The sequence below is a fragment of the Muntiacus reevesi genome, chromosome 11 (assembly GCF_963930625.1).
Source record: "Muntiacus reevesi chromosome 11, mMunRee1.1, whole genome shotgun sequence".
NCBI lineage: Eukaryota > Metazoa > Chordata > Mammalia > Artiodactyla > Cervidae > Muntiacus > Muntiacus reevesi.
Genome location: NC_089259.1, coordinates 83,051,172 through 83,074,010, shown reverse-complemented (window position 1 = coordinate 83,074,010; position 22,839 = coordinate 83,051,172). Strand labels below are relative to the sequence as shown.

Sequence of the window (22,839 nt, the reverse complement as noted above, 5' to 3'; positions counted from 1 at the left end):
AGGGGATGGGTTGGCCCCACAGGCATAGGGCGACCCTGACGCCTTGTCCAGCGGAACCCGGCACCGGGGCAGCTCCGCACCAGACAGCCCCGCGCCAGACCGCCCCGCGCCAGGCTCGCACCATCGGATCCTATCACACCTCTTCCCTTTCAGGCAGATTTGTGGCTACGATAAACGGGCTCACACGGGGACCATGAGGCGGCCGCTGCACAGCTAAGACACGGGCGGGCTCGCCTCGGCCACGTGGACCGCACCTTTCTTGCTGTAACTCACTGTTCCTACATGTGACTATGAACACCAGAAATGTGACAGGATTTCAGGCATTCTGGACATTGGCTTTAAAAAATACAACTCCTAAACTGTAAAATCAAGTTTATTAAATCCACTCTTAACCTACCTAAAAGAGTCATGTCTTTTGTGATGACAGGGAAGAGTAAATTTAAAAAATTAATGAACTAAAATTTAGTTAGCTGAATTAACTTAAAAAGAATTAACTAAAATTAACTAAAAAATTCTCTTTCTGTAACACTTTCAACTGCAAGTCGGGGAAGTTACGGACCAGCATGGGAGGGGCTGCCCCAATGACGCAGCCAGGGTGTGGCGTGTTGCCACCTGGTGGAGTCCAGACTCCAGAAGTGGCCTTCCGCCCAGCCCAGTTTCCCCTCCAACCTCCAGGGTGGGGCTCTCCGGCCCCAGCCCATTCAGAAAACCCCGAAACAAAAACATTCTGTCCCAACGATGTATCTGCTATTATCTGTCACCCAGAGCCCTAAGCCCACAGAGGAAGCCCCACGGAACCGGGGGACCGGAGACCTGGGCTGGGGATGTCCTCCCTGCTGACCCTGCAGCGGCAACTCTGAGCCACCTGGGAAATGTCAGGTCAGGGACCAGGCTATCTCGGGGATGTCACAACACACTGGAGGTCGGAGGCCAGGAAATGACTCCAAGGCCTCGATGGGGCCCGGGGGGGTCCGGGGGGGTCCACGCACAGTAGGCAGCTTGCCCAGGCTCCCCCTACAGACCCTGGGACATGGGGCTGCTGACCCGGTTTGCGGGGGGGGGGGGGGATCGGTCCAACTGCTGAGGGGTTGTCCCTGCCGGAGGCGGGGAGGCAAGTGCACGGTCTCAGACCCGGCTCCGGCTGGCCACAAGGTGCCCGTGGACAGGAGGGCTGGACTTCCCCGTCAAGTTGCTGCTGACTACCCAGGCTGACCAGCCCCTAGGGTAGGGGAGGCTGGGCTCCGGGGTCAGAGGTCAGAGGCCTAGGTTCAAGTCTGGATGCTTCTCCCACCAGGCCTTGTACCAACGTCACCGAGGCCTCAGGTGCTGGCCGGGCACTTCCAGGAGCTTGCGAACAGCCCCCAGGCACCGCCGCTGTGCTAACACCAGAGCCAGGGCTTGGCCTGCGTTGCCCCAGGCCGTGCTGTCTGCAGACTCAGGAGTCACTAGCTCATAAACTTGACCACCCCAAGAGGTCACAGGCCACCACCACAAGGACACGGGGCGGACGGAGGCTGGTGTGGAAGCCCTGAGGTGTGGCACTCCAGGATGACCGGGCCACGGCCGAGTGCCCGCCAGGAAGAGCGGTGAGGTGAGGATGCCAGTGCCTCATCCTTGCCCACGCTCCCCGCCCGCCACAGACCCTCAGTCCCTGCCCCCACGTGTGTCAGCTCCGCAGTGCCCTGGAGGAGCAGCAGCACCACGCTGGGGATGCAGCTGTGGTGGGTCTGTCCTCACCCACGTGGCCCACCCTCGCCACACGTGGCCCACCTCCCTGCACACGACCTGCCCTCACCCACGTGTGACCTGCCCTCACCCACATGTGACCTGCCCTCACCCACACGTGACCTGCCCTCACCCACACGTGGCCCGCCTCACCCACACGTGACCTGCCCTCACCCACGTGTGACCTGCCCTCACCCACGTGTGACCTGCCCTCACCCACATGTGATCTGCCCTCACCCACACGTGGCCTGCCTCACCCACACGTGACTGTCCCTCACCCACACGTGAATCACCCTCGCCCACACGTGGCCTGTCTTCACCCACACACGACCTGCCCTCACCCACACGTGGCTGTCCCTCTCCCACACGTGAATCACCCTCGCCCACACGTGGCCTGTCTTCACCCTCTCGTGACTGGCCTTTCCTTGCCCACAGGTGGCCCATCCTCGCCCACACATGACCCACCCTTGCCCACTCTTGACCTTCTCTCACCCATGTGACCTGCTGTCACACACACGTGGCCCACCTCACCCACATCTGCCCACCCTCACCCACACGTGGATCAGCTCGCCCGTTTGTGGCCTGGACGCTGCCCTGCCCTTTGCCGCATCCCTCAGCACACAAGTCCACCACAGTCGGGATGACAAGATAAGCTGCCACGGTCTCTGGGAGACAGGACTGCTCAAGTCCACAACCTTGTACTGAACGTTCGCTCGAATCTTCAGACAACCTGAATAAAGGTTTGACCTTGCCAATCTTACCATCTTACTCTTTTTCTGAAAGTCAAAGCCTTAAAATCTGTTTCAGCTCTGGGATCAAGGAGGAAGGCGAGGAATGACTCGCCTGGTCATCTCACCGTGGGCACATCACCTGCAAGGGCATCAGCCCCGTCCTCCCACCCCAGCTTCCCCGCGCTTTTGACCTTTTGGAGATGTGTCTGCAAAGGTCATGTCTCATAAGGATTCAAATGTTAAAGGTTGTGGTAATCACATATGCTAGGCTGTGTCTCAGTTCAGTTCAGTTCAGTCGCTCAGTCGTGTCCGACTCTTTGCGACCCCATGGACTGCAGCACGCCAGGCCTCCCTGTCCATCACCAACCCCCGGAGTTTACTCAAACTCATGTCCATCAAGTTGGTGATGCCATCCAACCATCTCATCCTCTGTAGTCCCCTTCTCCTCCTGCCTTCAATCTTTCCCAGCATCAGGGTCTTTTCAGATGAGTCCATTCTTCACATCAGGTGGCCAAAGTATTGGAGCTTCAGCTTCAGCATCAGCCCTTCCGATGAATATTCAGGATTGATTATATTCAGGCCATGTCTGACTTTCTGCAACCCCATGGACTGCAGCCCATCAGGCTCCTCTGTCCATGGAATCCTTCAGGCAAGAACACTGGAGTGGGTTGCCATTTCATCCCCCAGGGGATCTTCCTGACGCCCATGTCTGCTGCACTGAAGGCAGATTCTTTACCACTGAGCCTCCTGGGAAACCCCAAGGTGACGAGTATGGTTCTTCCAAAAACAAGACAGGGAGCAGACGCTCTCCCCGCCGCCAGCCGCAGAGAGGAGGCACCACGTCGGCCGTGTCCACAGGACCACCTTCCCTGCCCGCCCCTGGGGCCCTGGCGGATCCTATACCTACCGCAGGGCGGGCCAGGGCCGCGCACGGCGGGTCCTGTATCTACCACAGGGCCGGCACCCGCTTCCCTGCAGAAAAGGGCCTGGTGGTGGTGAGCTCCAGAGAGCATCCCGAATCACAGGGACACACGGCTTGTTTAAAATGCCCATGCGCACTTTATTAATAAAAACTAACAGTGCCAAGTTAAACAAGTCAAACAATTAAAGTCTCTTTATTCCACAAAATATTACAGAAAAGTTTATTTGTGTTCCAATAAAAAGACTATTATTTTAGAACAGGCAGCTAATAGCAACTGTGCAGTTAATGGTTCTTGGTGAATAAATTTTAAAAGAGACTACTGCCTGTCCTGAAATTCTTTTTTCTTTTTATAAAAAAAGAACTATTAAAAATGATTGACAAATTTTGAGTTAAAAAACTGTTAAAACATTCTCTATATTTAATTTCAACTTTATAATAGATTACAGGAAGATGCTTACGAAACAAATACAACATTTGTTTCAGTACATGTCTTTAAATGATAGACTTATAAGTATGTAAACAACTATATAATAAAAAGTTTCCAAACGCTGCCTGTAAGAAATCAGGCAAATTTTACCATAAGCAATAAACCCTTCCAAGCTTCAGTTTCCATAGCTGCACCAGCATGGCAGTAAACTTTTACCAAACAAAACAAACAAAAACAAAAAGGGAACTTGCAATCCATTTGCTGCAACACAGAGCAAAACCAAAGTGTAAACCAGATGGAGTCACGCAGTCAATATAATTTAAGGGAGACAAAGTCATAATAAAACGTCAAGAAGCAGAGCCGGGCGTCTGCCGGGCCCACAGTTCCCCCGGGGCGCTGCGCTGGGCCCGCCGGGCGGCATGGAGGCCGCACAACTTCTCCAGCAAACTTGGCAAACTGTGAGGGGGCGAAATGAACTCCAAACTTAAAAAACAGCAAACAAAAACACAAAATCCAAAAGAGTAGAGGTCGTGCGTCGGTGTCAAACACAGGCGGCTTGTCGGGACCCCCCCGGAGCACGGCCAGTGGCTTGTCAGAAGCGCCCCGAGCCCGGGGGTCGCCAAGCTCTTCCGGGAGGAGGACGGCAGGACGGAGGTCTCTCCCCAGCGCGCACTGCTGGCCGTGGGTGGCCGGCTCAGTCCTCCTCTTCGTTCTCGTTGAAGTCTTCGTCATCCTCATCGTCCTCGCCGACGCACGACACGGGCGTCTCCACCCGGGACCCGCTGTACTGCGACCCGCTGGAGCTCGTGGCCAGCGCCCCGTCTGCGCCGTTGGCCAGGTCGCTGCAGGGACAGGGGCGTCAGCGGCCGCACACCCAGCGGCGCGGAACCCGCCTCTCCCAGGCTGAGCTCACCATCACCCTCACCGCGTGACGGGGCGAGCGGCGTGTGCGGGCTCCTGCTTCTCGCCGCGGCAGGAACAGAAGCCCCGGCACACCAACCGAGACCCCAAGACCCTCCTCGAAGCCCCCGTCAGGCCCGCCATGACCTCCGGGGGAGGAAAGGAGTGGGACGTGGGATGCGCGTGTGCATTCACAGGTGTGCACACGGTTTTCCAACACTCAGCATGTTTTCCTTTTAAGAGAAAACCACACACGTGTGCCTTAATACCTTTTACTGGTGCTTACTGATGCTGCCCTGGAGAGAGGCAACGGCACCCCCACCAGTCCTCCTGTCTGGAGAATCCCATGGATGGAAGAGCCTGGGAGGCTGCAGTCCATGGGGTCCCTAGGAGTTGGACACGACTGAGCGACTTCACTTTCCCTTTTCACTTTTATGCATTGGAGAAGGAAATGGAAACCCACTCCAGTGTTCTTGCCTGGAGAATCCCAGGGACGGCGGAGCCTGGTGGGCTGCCATCTATGGGGTCGCACAGAGTCGGACACGACTGAAGCGACTTAGCAGCAGCAGCACTGATGCTGCCCAACAAAACCTAGGACGTATCACGCTCTCTGACAAAGTAACCCCACATCTGGGAAACCCCCATCTGGCAACCATGTCGGAAAGAGCGAAAAACAGAGGCTGAATCTGTGGCTGCCTGCAGTCAGGAATCCCCTTAACGTGCGACCAGAGAGGGTGGCTCAGTAATCAGGCCCCAGGGTCAGTTTTTCTTCTGAAATTGGTATTGGCTTTCATCTTGTTAAAAACATTGACAAGAGTCAGAAAAGTTCATTAAGAGAAAAAATTCCTTTAAAAAGAAAGTTTAGAAAATACCCAAATTCTACCTCTCATAATAACCAGTGTTCAGATTTTACACACTGGGCCATGCACAGTGGCAGATTCAGAATTTAAAACCAAACCAACCTCTGTCAAAACGCAACCAGGTGCAGGCACCCCAGAGAGGCTGGGCGCTGGGACCCTCACGGGGAGCCCGCCCCTCCCCTGGGCCGCACTGAGGCTGAGCTGGAGTCACGCAGAGGCCACACAGCACCGTGGCCGCGGAGCCTCCGAGGCAGATGCACACAGGGTTTACTAGCCAATCCGGTTTTGTTGGACCTACACGCTGCTGACTTCATGTGTATGAGAAACCAGAGATTGTTTAATGTTCAGGACTGATATAAACATGTGTAAGGCACAACATGATACTACGTAAGACCACTGTTCTGTCCGTACTCTCACTGAAATCACCTTACATTTATCTCTAAAAAATCAGGAGAAACGCTGAGGCCTGACCCGGCCCTGCTCCGGGGGCCTGTGAGGCCACGGCTCAAACACACTTTGACTAAAATGATAAAAGTTCTTTCAACACGCAGAGGAATGCACGCAATAAACGGTAAAACAAGAAAAAGCAAGGAACAATACTACACGTACATTGTGACTTCAAGTGTGTTGAAAAGAAAAGGGAAAAAAAATAGATGGAGAAACAGCCTGTCACTCAGGCTACCAGCCACGCAGTTCAGCTGGTTTTGCCGCCACTGCACTGAGTTACTTTAATAAAAAATAAAACCCATGTACCGTTACTGATCATTAGGAGAAAAAACTCATCAGGAGAAGCAGCTTCTCTGCCCAGAGGAGGAGCTCCGGCGACCCTGGGACCCTGGGATGTCCGCTGCGCAGGGAGCCCGGCTCCGAGGAGGACGGAGGCCGCTCACACTAGACCCGGCATGCGGCTAGTGTGTAGGGGCATGCGGGTGGGCATGCGGCTCCCAGGGGCGCAGTTACCTGGCAGACAGCCTCGTGCCATTAGAGGTCGACACCGCCGACGCGACAAAGACACCGCCGAGGGATCCCTGAGCCATTTCTGGAAAGAGGAAGAAAATGAGGCAGACGTCAGGAAGCAGAGGGACACAGGACTGGGGCTGAAACGGGCCTGATGGCTCCGGCCGCCCCGCCCCGGTGCCCCCGCCAGAGGGCAGCCGATGACTGCACTGCAGGGCCAGGAAGGATGGCCTCCAGGAGACGGGCGGGCCAAGGAGGGACGGCTCCCCGGCCCCTCCGCCCGGCGTGACCCCGCCCCCGCCCCTCCTCCCGGGGTCCCCCGCGCCGCCCAGCGTGATCCCCGCCCCTCCGCCCGGCGTGACCACTTCGCCAAGAACAGGTGGGCAGCTGGAGTCAGTGGGGCAGCTGCTGGCGTCGGGGGGTCCGCAGGCAGGAGCCGCTTCACGGACGTCCTGCAGGGTTCGGGAGCCCCCAGGCCGACCCAACGCAGGCTCACGGGGGAACCCACACCAGAGGGGCAGGAACCCACACCGGGACCCCTGGCTCAGCCGAGGACCCCACAGGCACCTGCCGCAGCCCCCGCCCCCCTTGCTTCTGCTTCCCGAGCGGGCGCGCGCCCCCCAGCCCGCTGACCGGTCACATAGGGCTCCAGCGCCTTCGGCACCAAGCTCCTGGCCACCCTCAGGTCCTCGGGGGAGCAGCTCCCGGACTCCAGACCGCAGGCCATGCCCATGCGCTTCAGCACCTCGATGTCGTCGTGGATCTCAAACGTGTTGTCGAAATTGAACAGGTACTCAAACCTGGAGCGACGGTCGCCGTCAGAAAAGCACTGTCTCCAGCACGGAGCGCGATGCCGGGCTTGGGCCCCGAGCCCCCAAACCTTCCCGACACACAACCCACTGATGGGAGGCAGCGACGCCCCCGGGACAGTGCCGCCTGCCGTGCTGACAGCAGTCCTCACGGCCCCACCGCCCTCCTTTCCAAGGGTCCGCACAGGCGGTGGGGGAGAAACCCGCCAGTGAACTCCCTGGGAGCTGCGCCTGGCGACTGTCAGACGGGCAGCGCGCAGGGCAGGCCCCGCCCACCTCGCCGGGAGGCCCCGCCCACCTCGCCGGGGGCCCCGCCCACCTCGCCGGGGGCCCCGCCCACCTCGCCGGGAGGCCCCGCCCACGCGGCCTACTTGTCGTTGGAGATGCTGCAGTCGATCACCGTCTTCTTGCTGGTGTTGACGATGATGAAAGGCAGGTGGATGACCGAGTTGGGCGGGGGCGGCCGGCTGGCCTGCTGCTCCACCTGGCGGTTCCTCTGCACCAGGTTCTTGAAGGCAATTTGCTAAAAACGACGCACAGTTGACACACGCTCATACTCACAGCCACTCAGCAGCTAGTCTCTCCCTGGGCACATGAGACAGCCCTGCCCGGCCCCAGCCAACACCAAGAAGACTGGCCCCCCGAGAGGTCAGAGTGGCTGCCCAGGGAGCCACCAGCCAGAGAAGACACGCCCAGAACCAAAAGCCTGGGGGACAGACCACGGCCCGCGGGCGGCTGCCTGCACCACCCCGCAGCCTCCCAGCAGGAGCCCTCACCTGCAGGATAAGCTCTTGAAGCTGCGACTGTTTCTGTTTTATTCTTTCCAGTCTTCTCTGTCTCTCCACCTTCAAAGACCAAACACCAAAACAAAACCATCACGGTTCATTTCTGAAACATTTTTTAAAATCCAAGACAACACTCAGTCACCAAAGATATGAGCCCTGAGCCTGACGGGGTACAGGGGCCCAGACGAGGCAGCTGTTGCCAGGCGCGCAGGTGACTCCTCTGTCTCGGGACCATGCCGCCTCCGCCCGGCTTCCCCTCCTCTGGGCGTGGATACGACGTTCTTTAAAACCCCACAGGCCAAGACGCAGTGTACCCACCCCAGGTCACCACCGGGAGCAGCCTGGCTGTGCCAGCGCCCCAGGGCCCGCCCAGCACCCCAGGGCGGCGGCTGGCTACCTCCAGGCTCTGGCACTCCTGGGCGGAATTCGTGGGCAGGCCGATCCACTTGATCTCCTTCTTCTCCTTGGAGATGATGTTCATTGCCATGAGCACGTTCAGCGCGTCGTACACGCGCCTCCGGATGTTCTTCTGGTCGTAGGCCTGGCAGAGACATGGGGGTTTCCAGACGGCCCAGGACCACGTGCAGGGACCCTGGACATACCTGAGGCCACATGCTGCCCCCCTGCCCAGGGCGGCCCCTACAGGGCCCACGGGAGCGAGCGGATGCCGCGGGGATGCAACAGCATGGCGGCACCGGTGGGTCAGGAAACGCCCCTCCTAAGGGTTCCGGGGCCGCCTCTGCACCCGCGGGGGTGGCCTGCCTGGCGCACTCACCGACTCACTGGGCAGGATGTGGCTGTCGGCTGCGCTGAACTCGGCCACCAGCTCGTCGGCCACCTCGTTGTAGGACGTGGTCCCCTTGCGCTGCACCTTCTCACACACCTTCATGGAGAAGTGCCGCAGCCCCTTCCCGTTCTTCTCGCCTTTCCGGTTGCGCTTCCTGCGGGCACAGCACAGAGCGGCCGCGGCCTCAGCTCGCAGCGCGGGCTGCATCCACACCCGTGTCTGGGGTCCGGCTCGTGCCGCCAGGGGCCCCCACAGGCCGTGCCCAACAGAGGGGTGGGAGCCTGGCTCCGTCCCCCGTCCAAGGACCCCCCTCCAGGACAAACTTCCACATGACCGGGCCCCACACGTGTCTCTCCAACTCTAGGGAAAAGCAGAGCAGGACCTGGGACAAGTCGGACGGGTGTCCAGATGCTAAACGGTGCTTCTTAAGAAAACGTCATTGGACGTAAAGAGCTACGGAAGTTTTACTGCAAATTTCAGAATTTGGGGCAAACGCAGCCTGGCTGAGATGAGGCCCCGTGGCAGGCGGGAGGGAGGCCCAGCACCTGACCTGCTGAGTAGGTGCGTCAGGAGAAGGGCCGCCCAGGTTCCCCACCGAGGGGTTTCAGGGACTGATGATTGTTGCTTTACAACAATAGCTTTTTGTCTTTAAGGAGAGTCGCACAGCTGACCTCTGAGTATAACTGTTTCACGTTACTTTGCCTTTGGAGGAAAGGATCGAGGCAACAGTGTGACCGCGGCATGGGGCTGCCCACGGCAACGTTTAGCAGCAGGGGGAGAGGTTGGAAGACCTGCCCATTTCCTGGGGTTCCACAAATGGTACTCTCCAGCACAGACAATGCGCGTAGAAGCCAGAGCCCACCCCCTCAGTGGAGCCACCACCCCCAGAACTCAGGGCGGCTGCCCGCGGCCTGGCCTCTCGAGGCCACTGCCCGCTCCTCCGCCGCACCAGTGCCCACGCGCACGCAGAGGCTGGGTGGGGGGAGTTCTCGGCAAGTGCTCACCCGGCAGACCAAGGTGAGGGGTCTGAAGGCTGGTTCTGGGAGACAAAGTGAGTGTTAGGGGTGTGTGGGCTTCCTACCACGATAGTGTTTGGCGCTGCAGGTCTCTGAGGCGTACCAATTACCTACAGTCAAAAGAGACAATTCAGAACAGTCAGAATCTCCCACGCACGACGCTGTGCCTCGTCACTTCCTGTTACCTACGGCCACCGCTGAGGTCATTAAGCAGAGGCTGGAGGAGGGTCCTGAGAACCCCCGGAGCCCCGGCTGCCATCACACACCTGCTGCACACGGCGACTGAAGATGACCCCGAAAGACCCGCATGCTCCACTTTTACTCCCTTCCCCCGTGACCCGGACAGAGATGAGACTGCTCCACTGGGGCAGCAATGAGCCCCGGAGACAGAGAGGAAAGGAACCCAGGGCTAGCGGGGCTCACTGCGGTCACCCCACTGCTCGCCCACCCGTGCAGGGAGCCCTGGGCACCCCGGCCAATGCAGGGCGGGGGCAGGGGGCAGTGCCACGGGGGCGGAGGCGGGCACCCACAGCTCGGGCACAGACACCCGCCCAGAAGCCCTGACCTATGGCCCCACGTGCTCGGGACTCCAGTCCCATGTTCACGGGGACGTGCACACACTGCCCCATCCAGCCAAGTAGGAGCTCAGCTTCCCAGAGACTCGTGCCTGAGCCTGGAAACCACTTGGAAGGAGCGCTTCCCGGTGACCGGCATGGGAGCCCCAGGCCCCCAGCACTGGGGGTGGAGAGCGGGCCACGGCTGTGCTATTTTAAGCTGGATGCTCCCACTAGTCCGCTGCTTAGCAGGATAAGGGCTACCTGCCGCAGCCCTGACACAGCTGACCTGGCACTTTGCAAATTATCCCTAAGCCCAGGTCACCTATGAATATCAACGATCCACAAACCATGGAAAGGAAAACAGCTCAGCTGAATTCCAGTCTCTTAATCCATGTTCCCAGCGATCAAAGCATCATCAGTATTTCACTCTCATTCGAGAGATGAAATCAAACAGTGCGTGTTCTAGAAAGTGATCAAACGGCACATGTGTTCCAGAAAGCGAACCAGGGTGGAAGGCGCAAATCCCCAGAGCTGAGGCCTTGCAAGTGAGTGCTGAAGGGGCCCTGGGTCACGGCTCATCCCCTCGAGAGCTGTCCTTCCAGCGCTCAGAACAGGCTCCGGACGGCGGCCCCACCCACAGCCAGGCTGATGCCGACCCCCCACCTTGGTCCCTGCACCCCCGACAGCGCCTGCTCCCCACCCGCCTGGAGAACACCCCCCTCAGCCACGGCTGCTCTGTGGGCAGAACAGGCGCCCACCAGCTGCCCACTCATGAGGTGGCCGTCCTGGACGCCACGGGACGTGGGGGTGGGCAGGGCACCCCGTGAAGGTGGCCGTCCTGGACGCCGCGGGACGTGGGGGTGGGCAGGGCACCCCGTGAAGGTGGCCGTCCTGGACGCCGCGGGACGTGGGGGTGGGCAGGGCACCCCGTGAAGGTGGCCGTCCTGGACGCCACGGAACACGGGGGTGGGCAGGGCACCCCATGCCTGCGGGCGGCACCTCAGCCTCACAGAGGACCCTGCGGTGCTCATTCTGCCCTCACGCCCCGATTTCCACTGGTCTCCGCCGACCGACCTCTGGTGAGAACCCCCAGCTCTCTGCGCACAGCCTCTGTCTGCGCAGCTGGAGAGGCACCAGGACGCTGGGAAGAAGGCACCACCTGACTAGCTCGGCCCTGAGCCGGCTCTGGGAAGTCGTGGGGGAGCGTCCGCTGAGAGCTGAAGGTTGGGAGGGCACCGACAGAAATCTCCGAGTGACTCCGGCTCCCTGCTATTTAACCTGGAAACAACAGAACTGGGCCTACGCTCACCGCGCTACGCTCAGCCGTGACTCTGCTACGACACACACAGTGCCTATAAAATAAAATAATTGAATTACGGCTTCCACCAGAAAGACATTTATTGAGTATCTGTGATGTTCCAGGAAGGCCCAGGCCTCCGCGTACTACGGGCTTGGAGCGACGCAGCAAAGCTGCTGAGGCAATGTGGTCACCGACACGACGGGGCTGAGCGCCAGGGGCTGGGCCGGGGGCGCGGGTGGGCCATGAGTGCCCCGCCCCTCACGGCCACAGGTCACCTCAGGGAGAGGCTGCCCAGCCCGCAGGCAGGAGCTGGTGGGGGCTCCTCGGGGGGCGCTGGGCAAAGCCCTGGGAGTCTGACCCCTCCCGTCAGCAGGAAAGCCGGGGGAGTCGCGGCCCGCATCCGCAGAGCCCCGAGCCCACGAGAGGTCGGCCCAGACGCCAGCGTCGAGTCCTGGGCAGGCAGCAAGCCCCAGCCACAGAGGGTACCAGCCCACCCACTCAGCCCACTCCACCCAAGTGCACGCACCGCCCCAGCAGACCCCATGAGGGCAGAGGCAGGAGTGGCCGGGAAGCCGCGGGCAGGCAGCCTCGAGCCAGGGGGGTGCCCGGCACTGGCCCCACTCCCTGGAGACCACGGGCCTTGGATGGCGAGCCTCCCGGCCTTACCACTTGCTGAGCGATGTTGACGTTGGACTGTCCAAAGGTCTTTGGCAGGAGCTGCTTCCCGAGAGAGTTCACTGCGGAGGGGTGGACGGCAACCAAGGACACCACGCCTGCAACGCAAGGGGCGACCTCGCAGCGGCCCTGTGCCAGGGCTCAAGGCACCAGGCTGACCGCCGCTCAGGCGGGCCTCCTGCCCTGGACCACGTCAGACCCACGGGGGGCTGCAGGCACCTCGGCTGAGTCTGACTCCCAAACCTGGGGGCTGTGCCCACACCGCCCTCTCCTGACCGCCAGCCCCAGGGCACACCAGGCCCTCACATGCAGGGCCCAGGGCTCCGCTGCACCCAGGCTGCCCCCAACCTGCCCAAACCCCGTGAGCTGCCTGCCCTGCGGACGAAATGTTCTGGGGGGACCACAGGATCCGGCGCTCACAGCTCTGATCCTCAGAGAACTTCAGTTAGGACTGCGCGCAGCCGGACGCCTCCCCACGTGTCTGCAGATGGGCGCAGATTCACAGGCTGCTGCACCTGCAGCAGCACGCTCCTGCCCAGGAGGAGTGGCCACGAGGACACCCGGACACAGAGCCAAGGGGACAGACACCTTCCCGCTCCGAGGACACACGGTGGGCACGCGTCCACGCAGAGCCCCCGCTGCCCTCACGTGCCAGGGGTCCTGGCAGGGCACGCAGGGCGGCCCGGGGCGGGAGGAGAGCGCGTGCCCCGTGCTGTGCTCACATCCTCGCTCGCTTCCACTTCCCCTGGCTCTCTGCAAACAGCACGCGACTTACAAGCCAGATGTTGGCCCCGGGCCCCCAGGGCGTCGGGGACACAGATGCACAGGTGCCCTTACCTTTCCCAGGACTGAGGTTCTGGTCTATGAAGACCTTGAGTTCCCCGTTGGCTTCAATTAGACCGGCCTGCGGGGACAACAACACGGTGAGGCGGCGTCGGGGCCGAGCTGCCGGCCGGGGGCGCGGGGTCACCCGCCATGATCGACTACGTCACCCGCGTGAAAATGACTGTTTCTGCCTTTAAGCTCGACCCTTGGGACAACGCAGTACTGCTCTTATCACCGAACTGCACGTCCTTTTGCCAATCCCGTCTGAGGTCGGCAAGGGGGGCTGCGGGGGGGCCACTGGGAGAGCAGACGGGCGCTGTGGCCTGACCACAGGGCCCTGGCTCGATCAGAGTGCCGGACACGCAGGCGGGCCTGACGTGGGGATAGACCACGTCCCCCCAGCTGTGCCCCCAGCCTCCTGCCCTTGAGACGGGGCGGGCCCCCTGCTGCACCCCGACCTTGCCGCCTGGGCCCCCGGCGGCACGAGCAGGGCCTCACCCCCAGAGCTCTGGCCCAATTTAGATGCCACTGGTTTAGCACAAGACATTTTCACTCGAACCCTGATCTTTCTGAAAAGCAAATGAGAGAACAGAAAGAGAAGACCTCTGGCAGCTCCTCAAGTCTAGCCCAGCAAGCACAGGGCTGGGCGTCGCGCAGACACCTGAAGGCCGCCTGCTCACAACGCCAAACGCCCACTGTGAACTCAGGCGTGCTCTCCGGGGGTTAGCCCGAAATGATGCTGCACTTGTTCCTCATGCTGAAGGATGACAAACGTCACATGAACGTCCTTAATTCCTGGGGTGCAAATCAAGAGGAAGCCACTGCTTGATGGAGGACACAGCTGGGGGGGGGGGGAACGTTCAGTTCACAGAGAGACACATCCAGCCTCCAAACCAATGATGCAAACTAAAACTGAAAGCAACTTAAAACTTCACCGATGGGCGGCGCGAGCTTGTGGGTTTCTAAGTTATCATCAAATTTGGTGCTGAAAACAGGGCGTTAAAACGGGTGGAAGCAGGTGTGACCGGCACACCCGCCTGGGGAAGTCGTCTAAGCGTGTCTCAGACACAGTGCACACGTGTGCAGATGCCCACGCATGTCCATGTGCAGTTACTCCGCTGAGGACCCAGAGTGGGTTATTGTGGATTTGTGCCAATGTGAGATTTAACCGGAAACCACCAGATCCCTCTGCTGTAGCCGGGCCTTGGGGGACACAGCAGAGGGGACGTGACGAGTTAGCCCACCATTCAGGACTCTCACGAGCCTGGCGCCTCAGGCCACCACTCAATGATTTCACTTCTGAACACCCACTCGTGCCGCCTAGATCTGGTTTTGAGAGCCTGGGGAAAACTGCAAACAATCTAGAAGGTCGCATTCAGGGTCTTCAAATGTTCTCCACCCTACAGAAATCAAAGCTGGCATCGTGGGACACAGTTTATGCAACAAAAGCACATGGGCGGACCTGCTCATGAGAAAAGGGCTTGTGCTCCACGCCAGGGGCCCGGGGCACACACACGTGCTTCAGTTTTGCAAGATGAGCTTAGGCAGAAGGTCTCATTTTTTATTATTTCCCATCTTAGCTCACTTTTCATAACTGACCACCTATGATTCCCCAAAAGATCAAATAAGCAGCTGCTAAAAATGAGATAGTAGAAAAACGAGTGATTCCAGAGCAGCGGCAGCGCAGGGCCATGAAGCGGGCGGGGCGGGCGGCTCGGGGCGCCCACACGTGGGGAACACACCTTCACAAGTGATGCGTCCACCCCAAGACGGACGACACAAGCTCCCAGCAATTCCTCTCAGACACAGGCCGGCAGATGACTGCTTTCTCCCACTTTCTGGGGTTTTCCAACTCAGGTACAACTCCCGTCACATTTACAGCCACAAGGAACACTCCCTGAACTGTTTAAGTAGCTCACGTTTGCTCCTTGTGGAAGTTTTGCTCAATGGAAAACCCGAGGTCTGAGACAGAAAAGTCTGCTGGGGTGGCACCGTCAACCAGCACAGGACTCTTCCCGCTGAGGAGGGGACGCGTCGCCAGCCCCAGTGGCGAGTCGGTGGCAGGATACTCCTGAGAGGCCGGCACGCTCGCACCTGTCTCCAGGGCAGGGAGGCCCAGGAGGTCAGCCTGAGGGGCTGGCTCTCCCGTCTCCGGGGCTGGGAGGCCCAGGCGGCCAGGCCTGAGGGGCTGGCTCTCCCGTCTCCAGGGCAGGGAGGCCCAGGCGGCCAGGCCTGAGGGGCTGGCTCTCCCGTCTCCGGGGCTGGGAGGCCCAGGAGGTCGGCCTGAGGGGCTGGCTCTCCCGTCTCCGGGGCTGGGAGGCCCAGGCGGCCAGGCCTGAGGGGCTGGCTCTCCCGTCTCCGGGGCTGGGAGGCCCAGGAGGTCGGCCTGAGGGGCTGGCTCTCCCGTCTCCGGGGCAGGGAGGCCCAGGAGGTCGGCCTGAGGGGCTGGCTCTCCTGTCTCTGGGGCAGGGAGGCCAGGCGGTCAGCCCCCACCCCGGGGCTGCAGGCAGAGGCCCCCCAAGGTGTGTCCAGCACTGCTCCCCAGCCCCAGCCCACGCCCTGGGCAGCACACGCCTGGCAGACAGGACCCAGGACACAGGTGTCGGAGGTGCTGTGTTTGCGAGCCCAGCGAATGGACGGGGTTTGCTGCATCAAACCAGAATCCCCTTTAAAACTGGATCCTGGGAAAACAGGACTCCTACAGACAGTCCTGAGCTCAAATGACAGAGGCTGAAAGAAAGAAGACCAGCTTCGAACTGGACCCTTAGAACCATGCACCACGCATCAGCTCAGAGCCTGGACGGGCCACGGCCGGGGCACCATGGCGGCCCGCTCCCGCCAGGCGCTTGGTGCCGACAGACGCTGGCGGCGGGCGGGCGGCTGACGGAGGAGAGGAGCCACGGGGAGTCCCCGCTCCACCTGGGCCGGGGCAGCACCACCCCCAGAGGCCTGGCCCTCATGCCGGCAGTGACCCCAGGACTGTGCCCCCAGGCCAGCCCCACCTAACAAACAGCACAAAACCACAGAGACAGAAGCCAGGCCTGGATCTGAGCAAGAGCCGTCCGCTCAGTCTATGCTGGAGAAAAGCGAGACTCACTCCACCACAGAGAGAACAGCTTTAACAAGGGGGCCGCGTGCAGAGAACAGCCCCTCGGGTCGCACTGTGCCAGGCTGGGTCCCCCCAGCGCCCTGGGGACGCCCTCGGCCCAGGGACGGGGCCGGGCAGCGCCCGACGCTCGGGACACGGGCAGCACCAGGCGTGACACGCCGGGCACCCCAGGGCCGCATGCGTAGCTAAGCCGTGACTTTCTGCTGTTCGCACCGTCTCAGTTTCTCCAATTTTATCTCGTGTGGAGAAATTAACTCAAATACAAAAACCCGTCGTAAGAACAAGCACAGCAGTGCTGCCTCGCTGCTCAGCGGAGCAGGCTGGGCACTCTCGCTCGGGCCTCGGGCGGGAAGGAAAGGGCCGCCGCCCAGCGCCCGGTCGGCTCGCCCCGGCGAGGCCTGGGGACCAAGCAGGTGCCCGCTGCCCTGGCCACTGGAAAGCAACACGTAGGACGTGTGTTTTCAGACAAGCTCCCTAAACCAGACCTCGGGAGCTCAGGCTCGACGCAGTTTCTTTGGGTTTCCTGCCCTTGACAGGTCGATCCAGGAATGGTGCCGTGAACCTGGAACACCATGTGCAACCACAGAGCAGCCACGGCCACGACCACAGGACAGCTCGGGGCTGAGCCGGGCTCTCCCACAGCCCAGGGAGAGGGAGGTGCGCGACGGTCCTGGAGCATCAGCGCAAAAGCAGGACTGACTCCACACAGCAACCGCCCCTGCTCATCGCGGACCTGCGTGACACTGGACGAGGATGAGGACGGGTCCTCCCAGGGGATGGCGGCCCTGCACCCTCCTTCCCCGAGAGTCGGGGGCTGTCGTGGGCTCCCCGATGGCCCTCCGCCCAGTTCCAGAACAACCAGAGCCACTACGCAGGCCCTTTATAACCACAGTCTTCCAGAGGCCAAGAGCTCCCAGTTGCTCACGGGGCCACAGACTGGAGCGGGGGAGAGGTCAGGCACGGGCACGTGGGCACCACACGCTCAGCACACACACATGCACACATATGAGCACACACATACACACGTTACACAGTAATCACATGCACATATAAATAGCAGACAAGCACGCAGGTGCTCAGCACACACACACACACGGACACATACCCAACATGCTTGAGCACACACATGGCACACACGTGTGCACATGCGCACACACCCAGTATGCACACGTGCACACACTTAGCACACATGCGCACACACCCAGCACGCGTGTACACACAGCACATGTACACATATTGTACACAGGTTCGGCACACATACATGCACTCAGCACACACATCACACGTGCGCACTCTTGTCACACACCAATGCGCACACATGCTCACACATGCTCACGTGCAGACACGCTCAGCACACTCACACACCTGCACACACATACACGCACACGCTCAGTACAAGTCAGATGCCGTCCCCCCGTACATCACACGACTACAGCGTTCAGTACAAGATGTATCTGATAGTGACAGTTTCCACAGTCAGATGGAAATCCATGCCTGCATTTCCACCCCAGGAGCGTCCCGCACATTGAAAACCCCCTGATCAGGATCTGTCACAAGACCCGAGGCACAAAATAAAACCTGCAGACACCCAGTTCCGTAAATCAAAAACCAATGAACCACATGACCACTCACCAGGGCAACAGGTTCCCATGGGGGAGGGAACAGGCAGCCCTGGACAGCGCCCCCCACGCCACAGTCTCCCACCCACAGGCCTCGCTGACCTGGGGGTCTCACTGCAAGATTCCTGGAAATACCCCAGGTGCACACGAAAGTCCCCAAGCTCCAAGGTGAGTCCCACAAACCAGGGCCGAGGGCCCGGGGGCAACGACGGGGCGGGGAGTGAAGGACGGCGCCGAGCCCACTCTTCAAAGGGGGACGTGGGAACAAACCCCGAGGCATTAGGCTTTGTCCCTTATCACGGAAACGGTTAAACACGGGAATGACAGTGTCTTATCCGCACCTCTCTGTAAACAACAGAAAATTACACTTTTCTGTGCGCTAGAAACAGAAGCCCCAGGACAGGCAGCGGCTCAGAGCGCAAGCACGGCCCCCACCCCACCCTCTGGGTTCAGGGAAGAGCACGCTTCTTCCTCGACTCGGGCCCACCCTGCCCGCCACCACCCCTGCAGACGCCACAGCCCGACCGAGGCAGACGGCGCTCAGGGCCCGCGGTTTGGAGGTGCAGGGTTCTGAGCCCGATGCCTGGAACAGGGCGGGGAGCATCTCCAGCTCCCCGGGGTAACTCAGCCGGGGAGACCTGCCCACCCCACGGGGATGCCCAACGCCGCCCCTCCCCAGCCCCTCAACCTCCTCCGCTGGGACCCCCGAGCATCAGCTCCAGCCCCCCAGGCCCCAACAGCCCCCACGGAGCTCCCAGAGCTCTGCCCCTGTGCCCTGGCGTCCCAGCCCACCCACTTAACCTCGAGGAGCTTCGACTTACATCCGAGACCACAGTGAAGCCCCGTGACCTAAGTCAACGCTGGCTGCAGAGTCATCTTCCCAGACTCAAACGTCACACGCGCCTTAGACACAGACAGCAGGAGAGGAGCCAAGCCGCCATCCGCCGACCACCAGCCCGGGTGAGACCTGGCTCCAGCACACGGGATGGCTCAGCTCAGCGCAGGCGAGGCCACCTCACCTGTACCCCACTCTCAGGCCGGTATCGCCTACTCCAGAGGCACCTCCCTGCCCCACCCACCACCGGGCCGCCTGCACTCCGTGAGGCTGCGTCTCCAGGAGGGACCGAGGACAAGGCCGCTGGGCAGCGCTTCTCTGCAGTCGGGCAGGGCGACAGCCATCCGCCCTGACACCCCCCAGGCCCCTTGGAGGAGTCAGAACCCTCGGGGGTTCACACAGCAAGGCAGGCAAGCCAGGCAGGTGATAAGTCACCCCACAGCACACAGAGATTACGACATTCACCACAGACAGGTCACCCGGGATGCCGAGCTCACCCCCACGAGAGGACTCCAAGTGTGCTATTCTGACCCCACAGAAACGGACACGCTGTGCCTCGGGCTGTGCCTTGGGCTGTATTTCCAACTCCGTGCAACTGATGAGTAAATAAGCAAACAGCCTCTCTCCCCTGACGCTCGCAGAATAGCGTGTTCCAAGAAACGCTGACGGACAGCGCTGGGGCCTCGGAGAATTTAACTGATGCTGCCGGGGCTGGGACGGAGCCCCATGGCCCATGAAAGCAGTTTTGCGTGGAGGCCGAACAGCCTTTATTTCTTGCAAAAAGCGAAAAAGTTTACTCACAATATTCTATGGCTTCGTGACAAATGTAAACAAAGCAGAATTGTTCACATTTTGTTTATCACCAAATTTCATTTTTTTCTGAGAAAAACAGTTGCCAAGTCCAGTGCTGAGCGCTTCCACGGCTGGAAGCTGAACTCACTTCCCAGGAGGCTCACAAAGCAGGTGCTCAGGGAGGCTCCGCCAGCCCAGCGCCTCCGCAGGCAGGGTGTGCTCCCACAGGGCCCCGACTGATTTACAAGTCAACCAGCCTCCAAGAGACCAAGGAACGTGGCGGTGCCCAGGCTCGAGACGCAGCTTGCCGCAGCTCAGGCCTGCCCGGCCCAGGCGGAGGCCAGCATCGCCCAGGCCGCGCACAGCAACACCGGCTGTCCCCGCCTCCTCACCTTTACTTTGTTTCTTTGCTTGAAAGGCCTGAACACCAACACGCCCGCAGTTTACGTGTGGTCATTCTGAAACAAGGTGGGGAGTGACCGGGAACGCAGTGCTGAGCGGCATCCGTCCAGCACAAAGCAGACACATATACTCACATCTTTTGCCATGTTACCAGATCCGTGAAATCGATGCTAGGAACGGTCACCCTCCAGAAAACAAAAAATGGTTTTCCTGGTAAAAAGGAGAGAGGAGGAATGAGCCAGGCTGAAATGAGAAGTTGACAACACCGCCGTCCCCTCAGCACCACCACCCATCTAAGTGGCAGGAGTCCCTTCCCCTCCAAGCCCACACTCCGTCCCGGGGGTGTGGCCCAGAAACGCCCCCCACCCGGGGACTTTAAAGTCATCTCAGGCAGGGAAGCGTCCACCACCCGGCTGACCGCCGGCCTCCCTGAGGCGCACAAAGACCCGGCGTGGACCAGCCTGGCACCGCGGCCCGAGCCCCGACCCGGAGCGGCCCCGCGCGCACGCGCTACCCGTGGACGCCCCCGGCCCACCCGCGACCACCGGCCGACCGGTAACTCTGACAGGTGGGCTTCCGGGGCCCCCGGCCTCCGGCCTGTCACTAGGCCGCGGCCGCCTCTCGCGAGCGCCCCCCGCGCGCCGGAACCGGCAGTCGGCAGGCAGGTGGGGCCCGCGCCCCGGACCTCGGACCCCGGCCCCGCGCGCCCGGGCCCGCCCCGCCCCACCCCGACCCCCGCCGGGCGCGGACGCGCGCGCTGCTCCGCCCGGAGGCCGCCCGCAGGCCCCGCCCGGGCCCCCGGCCCGCGCCCCCTCCTGGGGTCACCTGGGCGCCCAGGCGGCGGCCCCGGCGCGCGGGGACCGGGGCGGCGCACGCGGCGCGGGGCGGGGGCGGCGGGTCTGGGCGCCCGGCGCGCGCCCCTTGGGACCCCGGCCCGCCGCACCTGGCGGGCTGGCGGCGCGGGCAGCGGGCGCGCACCCGCGGGCGGCGGGCGGGGGGCGGCGGTCCCGGCGGCGCTCGGCCGGGGTCCCTGCCCTGCCGAGGCGCCGGGCGCGGGGCTCACCCTGCGAGCGTCGGGCGGCGTGACGTGCGCGGCGCGGTGACGTGGGCGGCGGCCCGGCTCCCGCAGCGCGCCTGCGCGCCTTTTCGCGCCTTCGGCTCCCTCCTCCTCCTCCTCCTCCTCCTCCTCCTCCCCCCTCCCCCTCCCCCCACCTCCTCCCGCCAGGCGGCCCGCGCTCTGAGAAGATGAGCAGCTCCGGCGCGTGCCCGCGTGTGTGCGCGCGCCGGCTGGGGATGGAGAGGAGCGGTGCGCGCGCGGGGGAGCTGAGTCAGGGATGTGTGCACGTGTGCGCACACGGGGGACAGGGATGGGGGTGCGCGTGCATGTGTGTGCACCCTGGGGACAGGAACTGGGACGTGTGCGCCTGTGTGCACGTGGGGGACAGAGGCCTGGTGTGTGTGGATGTGCATGCACCTGGGGGGTCATGGGCTGCGGGTGTGTATGCATTTCGTAGGCACTTGGGAAACAGTGGAAGGGTGCAGATGAGTGTGTGTACACACGGGGGCCAGGGATGGATGTACACTGCACGTGTGCACAGCCAGGGGTAGGGTATAGATGCAAGAGTGTGCACACGGAGGTCAGGAGTCAAGTGTGTGTGTGTGTGTGTGCGCATGGCCGTGCAGATGTGCGCCCTTGGAGGAGTGGGCTCGAGTGGCACGCAGTGTGTGTACTCTCGGAGGAGAAAGGCAGGCTGGAGTTGTGCCCACAAGCGTGTTTGAGCAGTTGCATACGTGTGTGCACAGGGAGGAGAGGTCAGGCGTGTGCTTGTGCGGGTGCTCGGAGGAGACAGCGTGGGCATGCGCAGCGCCCTGTCTGCCGGGCGCTCACCTGTTCCTGCCCGGCCCGAGGTCTCCATGCCCACGCCCGGCCTCTGCCCAGATTCCGGGTCCTCCGGACTGTTCTTCATCGCCAGGTGGCCTGGGCCGAGTGGAGTCTGAGCCCTGGAGACTTGCCCCGGGCGGTTCACCATGAGCAGGGCCGGAGCAGGTGTGGCGTGGGGGCCGAGTCCAGAGTTCATAGGGCACAGAGGACTTGAGTGTGGATGCACGCTCAGGTGCTGTCGCCTTACACGCCACCTGGGACGGTTTCACAGTTTAACCACTTTCAACCTGCTTCTTTAGCAAGCCACTCCAGTTAACCCTTAATTAGCATTGGTTTCTTGAAAAGTAGGAATCTTCCCATTCTTTCTGCTGATCAGTACACTTAGAGTAACAGGGATGATGGAAACAGGGCCAGAGGTTGGGGGGAGAATAAAAGGCTTCGGAGGGACCGTCCTCTCCCTGCAGGCTGGACACCTCCGCTTTCCTGTGGAGAAACGTGCATGCCTCCCCACTGGGAGGGCTGTGGAGCCCGGACCTCCCGCCCCATTCTTTCTCAGAAAGTCTGTGTTCCTCGCCCCGCCGCTCTTTCCCAGAAATTCCGTCTTTCTGACTGTATTGGAGTCTTCGCTCCCACGTAGCAGCCAGAAACCCCTCCTAGCCCTGGGGCCCAGTCGCACAGAGGGACAAGCCTCTGGGTGAGGGCTGGGTGCTCGGAGAGGGTAGAAACCCGGGATCAGGGTCCGAACCCGAGTCCTCTCCCCACAGAGTCGAGTCCAGTTGTTGACCAGTATTTACAGGGGATAACTAGCTCTGATATTCAAAATCACTTCTTCACAGAAATCACTCGTGAAACACTCTGAGCTCACAAGCGCTGCAGCAGCATTGAGACAAACCTCTGGCTGCTCGGAACCTCTGCCTCTATAGT

At 61.2% G+C, this 22,839-nt stretch overlaps 1 protein-coding gene across 4 annotated transcripts; it reads right to left on the bottom strand.

Moving 5' to 3' along the window:
- Positions 1–3,492: 3,492 nt before the first annotated feature.
- On the bottom strand, positions 3,493–21,130 carry TFDP1 (transcription factor Dp-1). 4 transcript variants are annotated; one of them, XM_065901867.1, is made up of 12 exons: positions 21,097–21,130; positions 20,168–20,243; positions 13,289–13,355; positions 12,443–12,549; positions 9,908–10,029; positions 8,892–9,057; positions 8,514–8,657; positions 8,108–8,176; positions 7,703–7,854; positions 7,156–7,322; positions 6,526–6,604; positions 3,493–4,647 (listed from the first exon to the last, which is right to left on the bottom strand). In XM_065901867.1, the coding sequence occupies exons 2-12, from the start codon at positions 20,177–20,179 to the stop codon at positions 4,500–4,502; spliced, it is 1,233 nt and encodes a 410-aa protein (XP_065757939.1). In that variant the 5' UTR covers positions 20,180–20,243; positions 21,097–21,130; the 3' UTR covers positions 3,493–4,499. The 4 variants fall into 4 exon arrangements, with proteins under 4 accessions (XP_065757939.1, XP_065757938.1, XP_065757940.1 ...); XM_065901866.1 differs by having other exon boundaries at positions 20,977–21,100; XM_065901868.1 differs by lacking the exon at positions 21,097–21,130 and adding an exon at positions 20,859–20,926.
- Between the last annotated feature and the right edge of the window lie 1,709 nt (positions 21,131–22,839).

Bases quoted from the DNA above. Each gene is read 5' to 3' on its own strand.
- TFDP1 (XM_065901867.1), bottom strand. The intron at 10,030-12,442 runs GTAAGGCCGGGA...TTTTGACTGTAG, and splicing joins TCAACATCGCTCAGCAAGTG to GTAATTGGTACGCCTCAGAG. The intron at 4,648-6,525 runs GTAACTGCGCCC...CTGTCCCTGCAG, and splicing joins GGCACGAGGCTGTCTGCCAG to CGACCTGGCCAACGGCGCAG.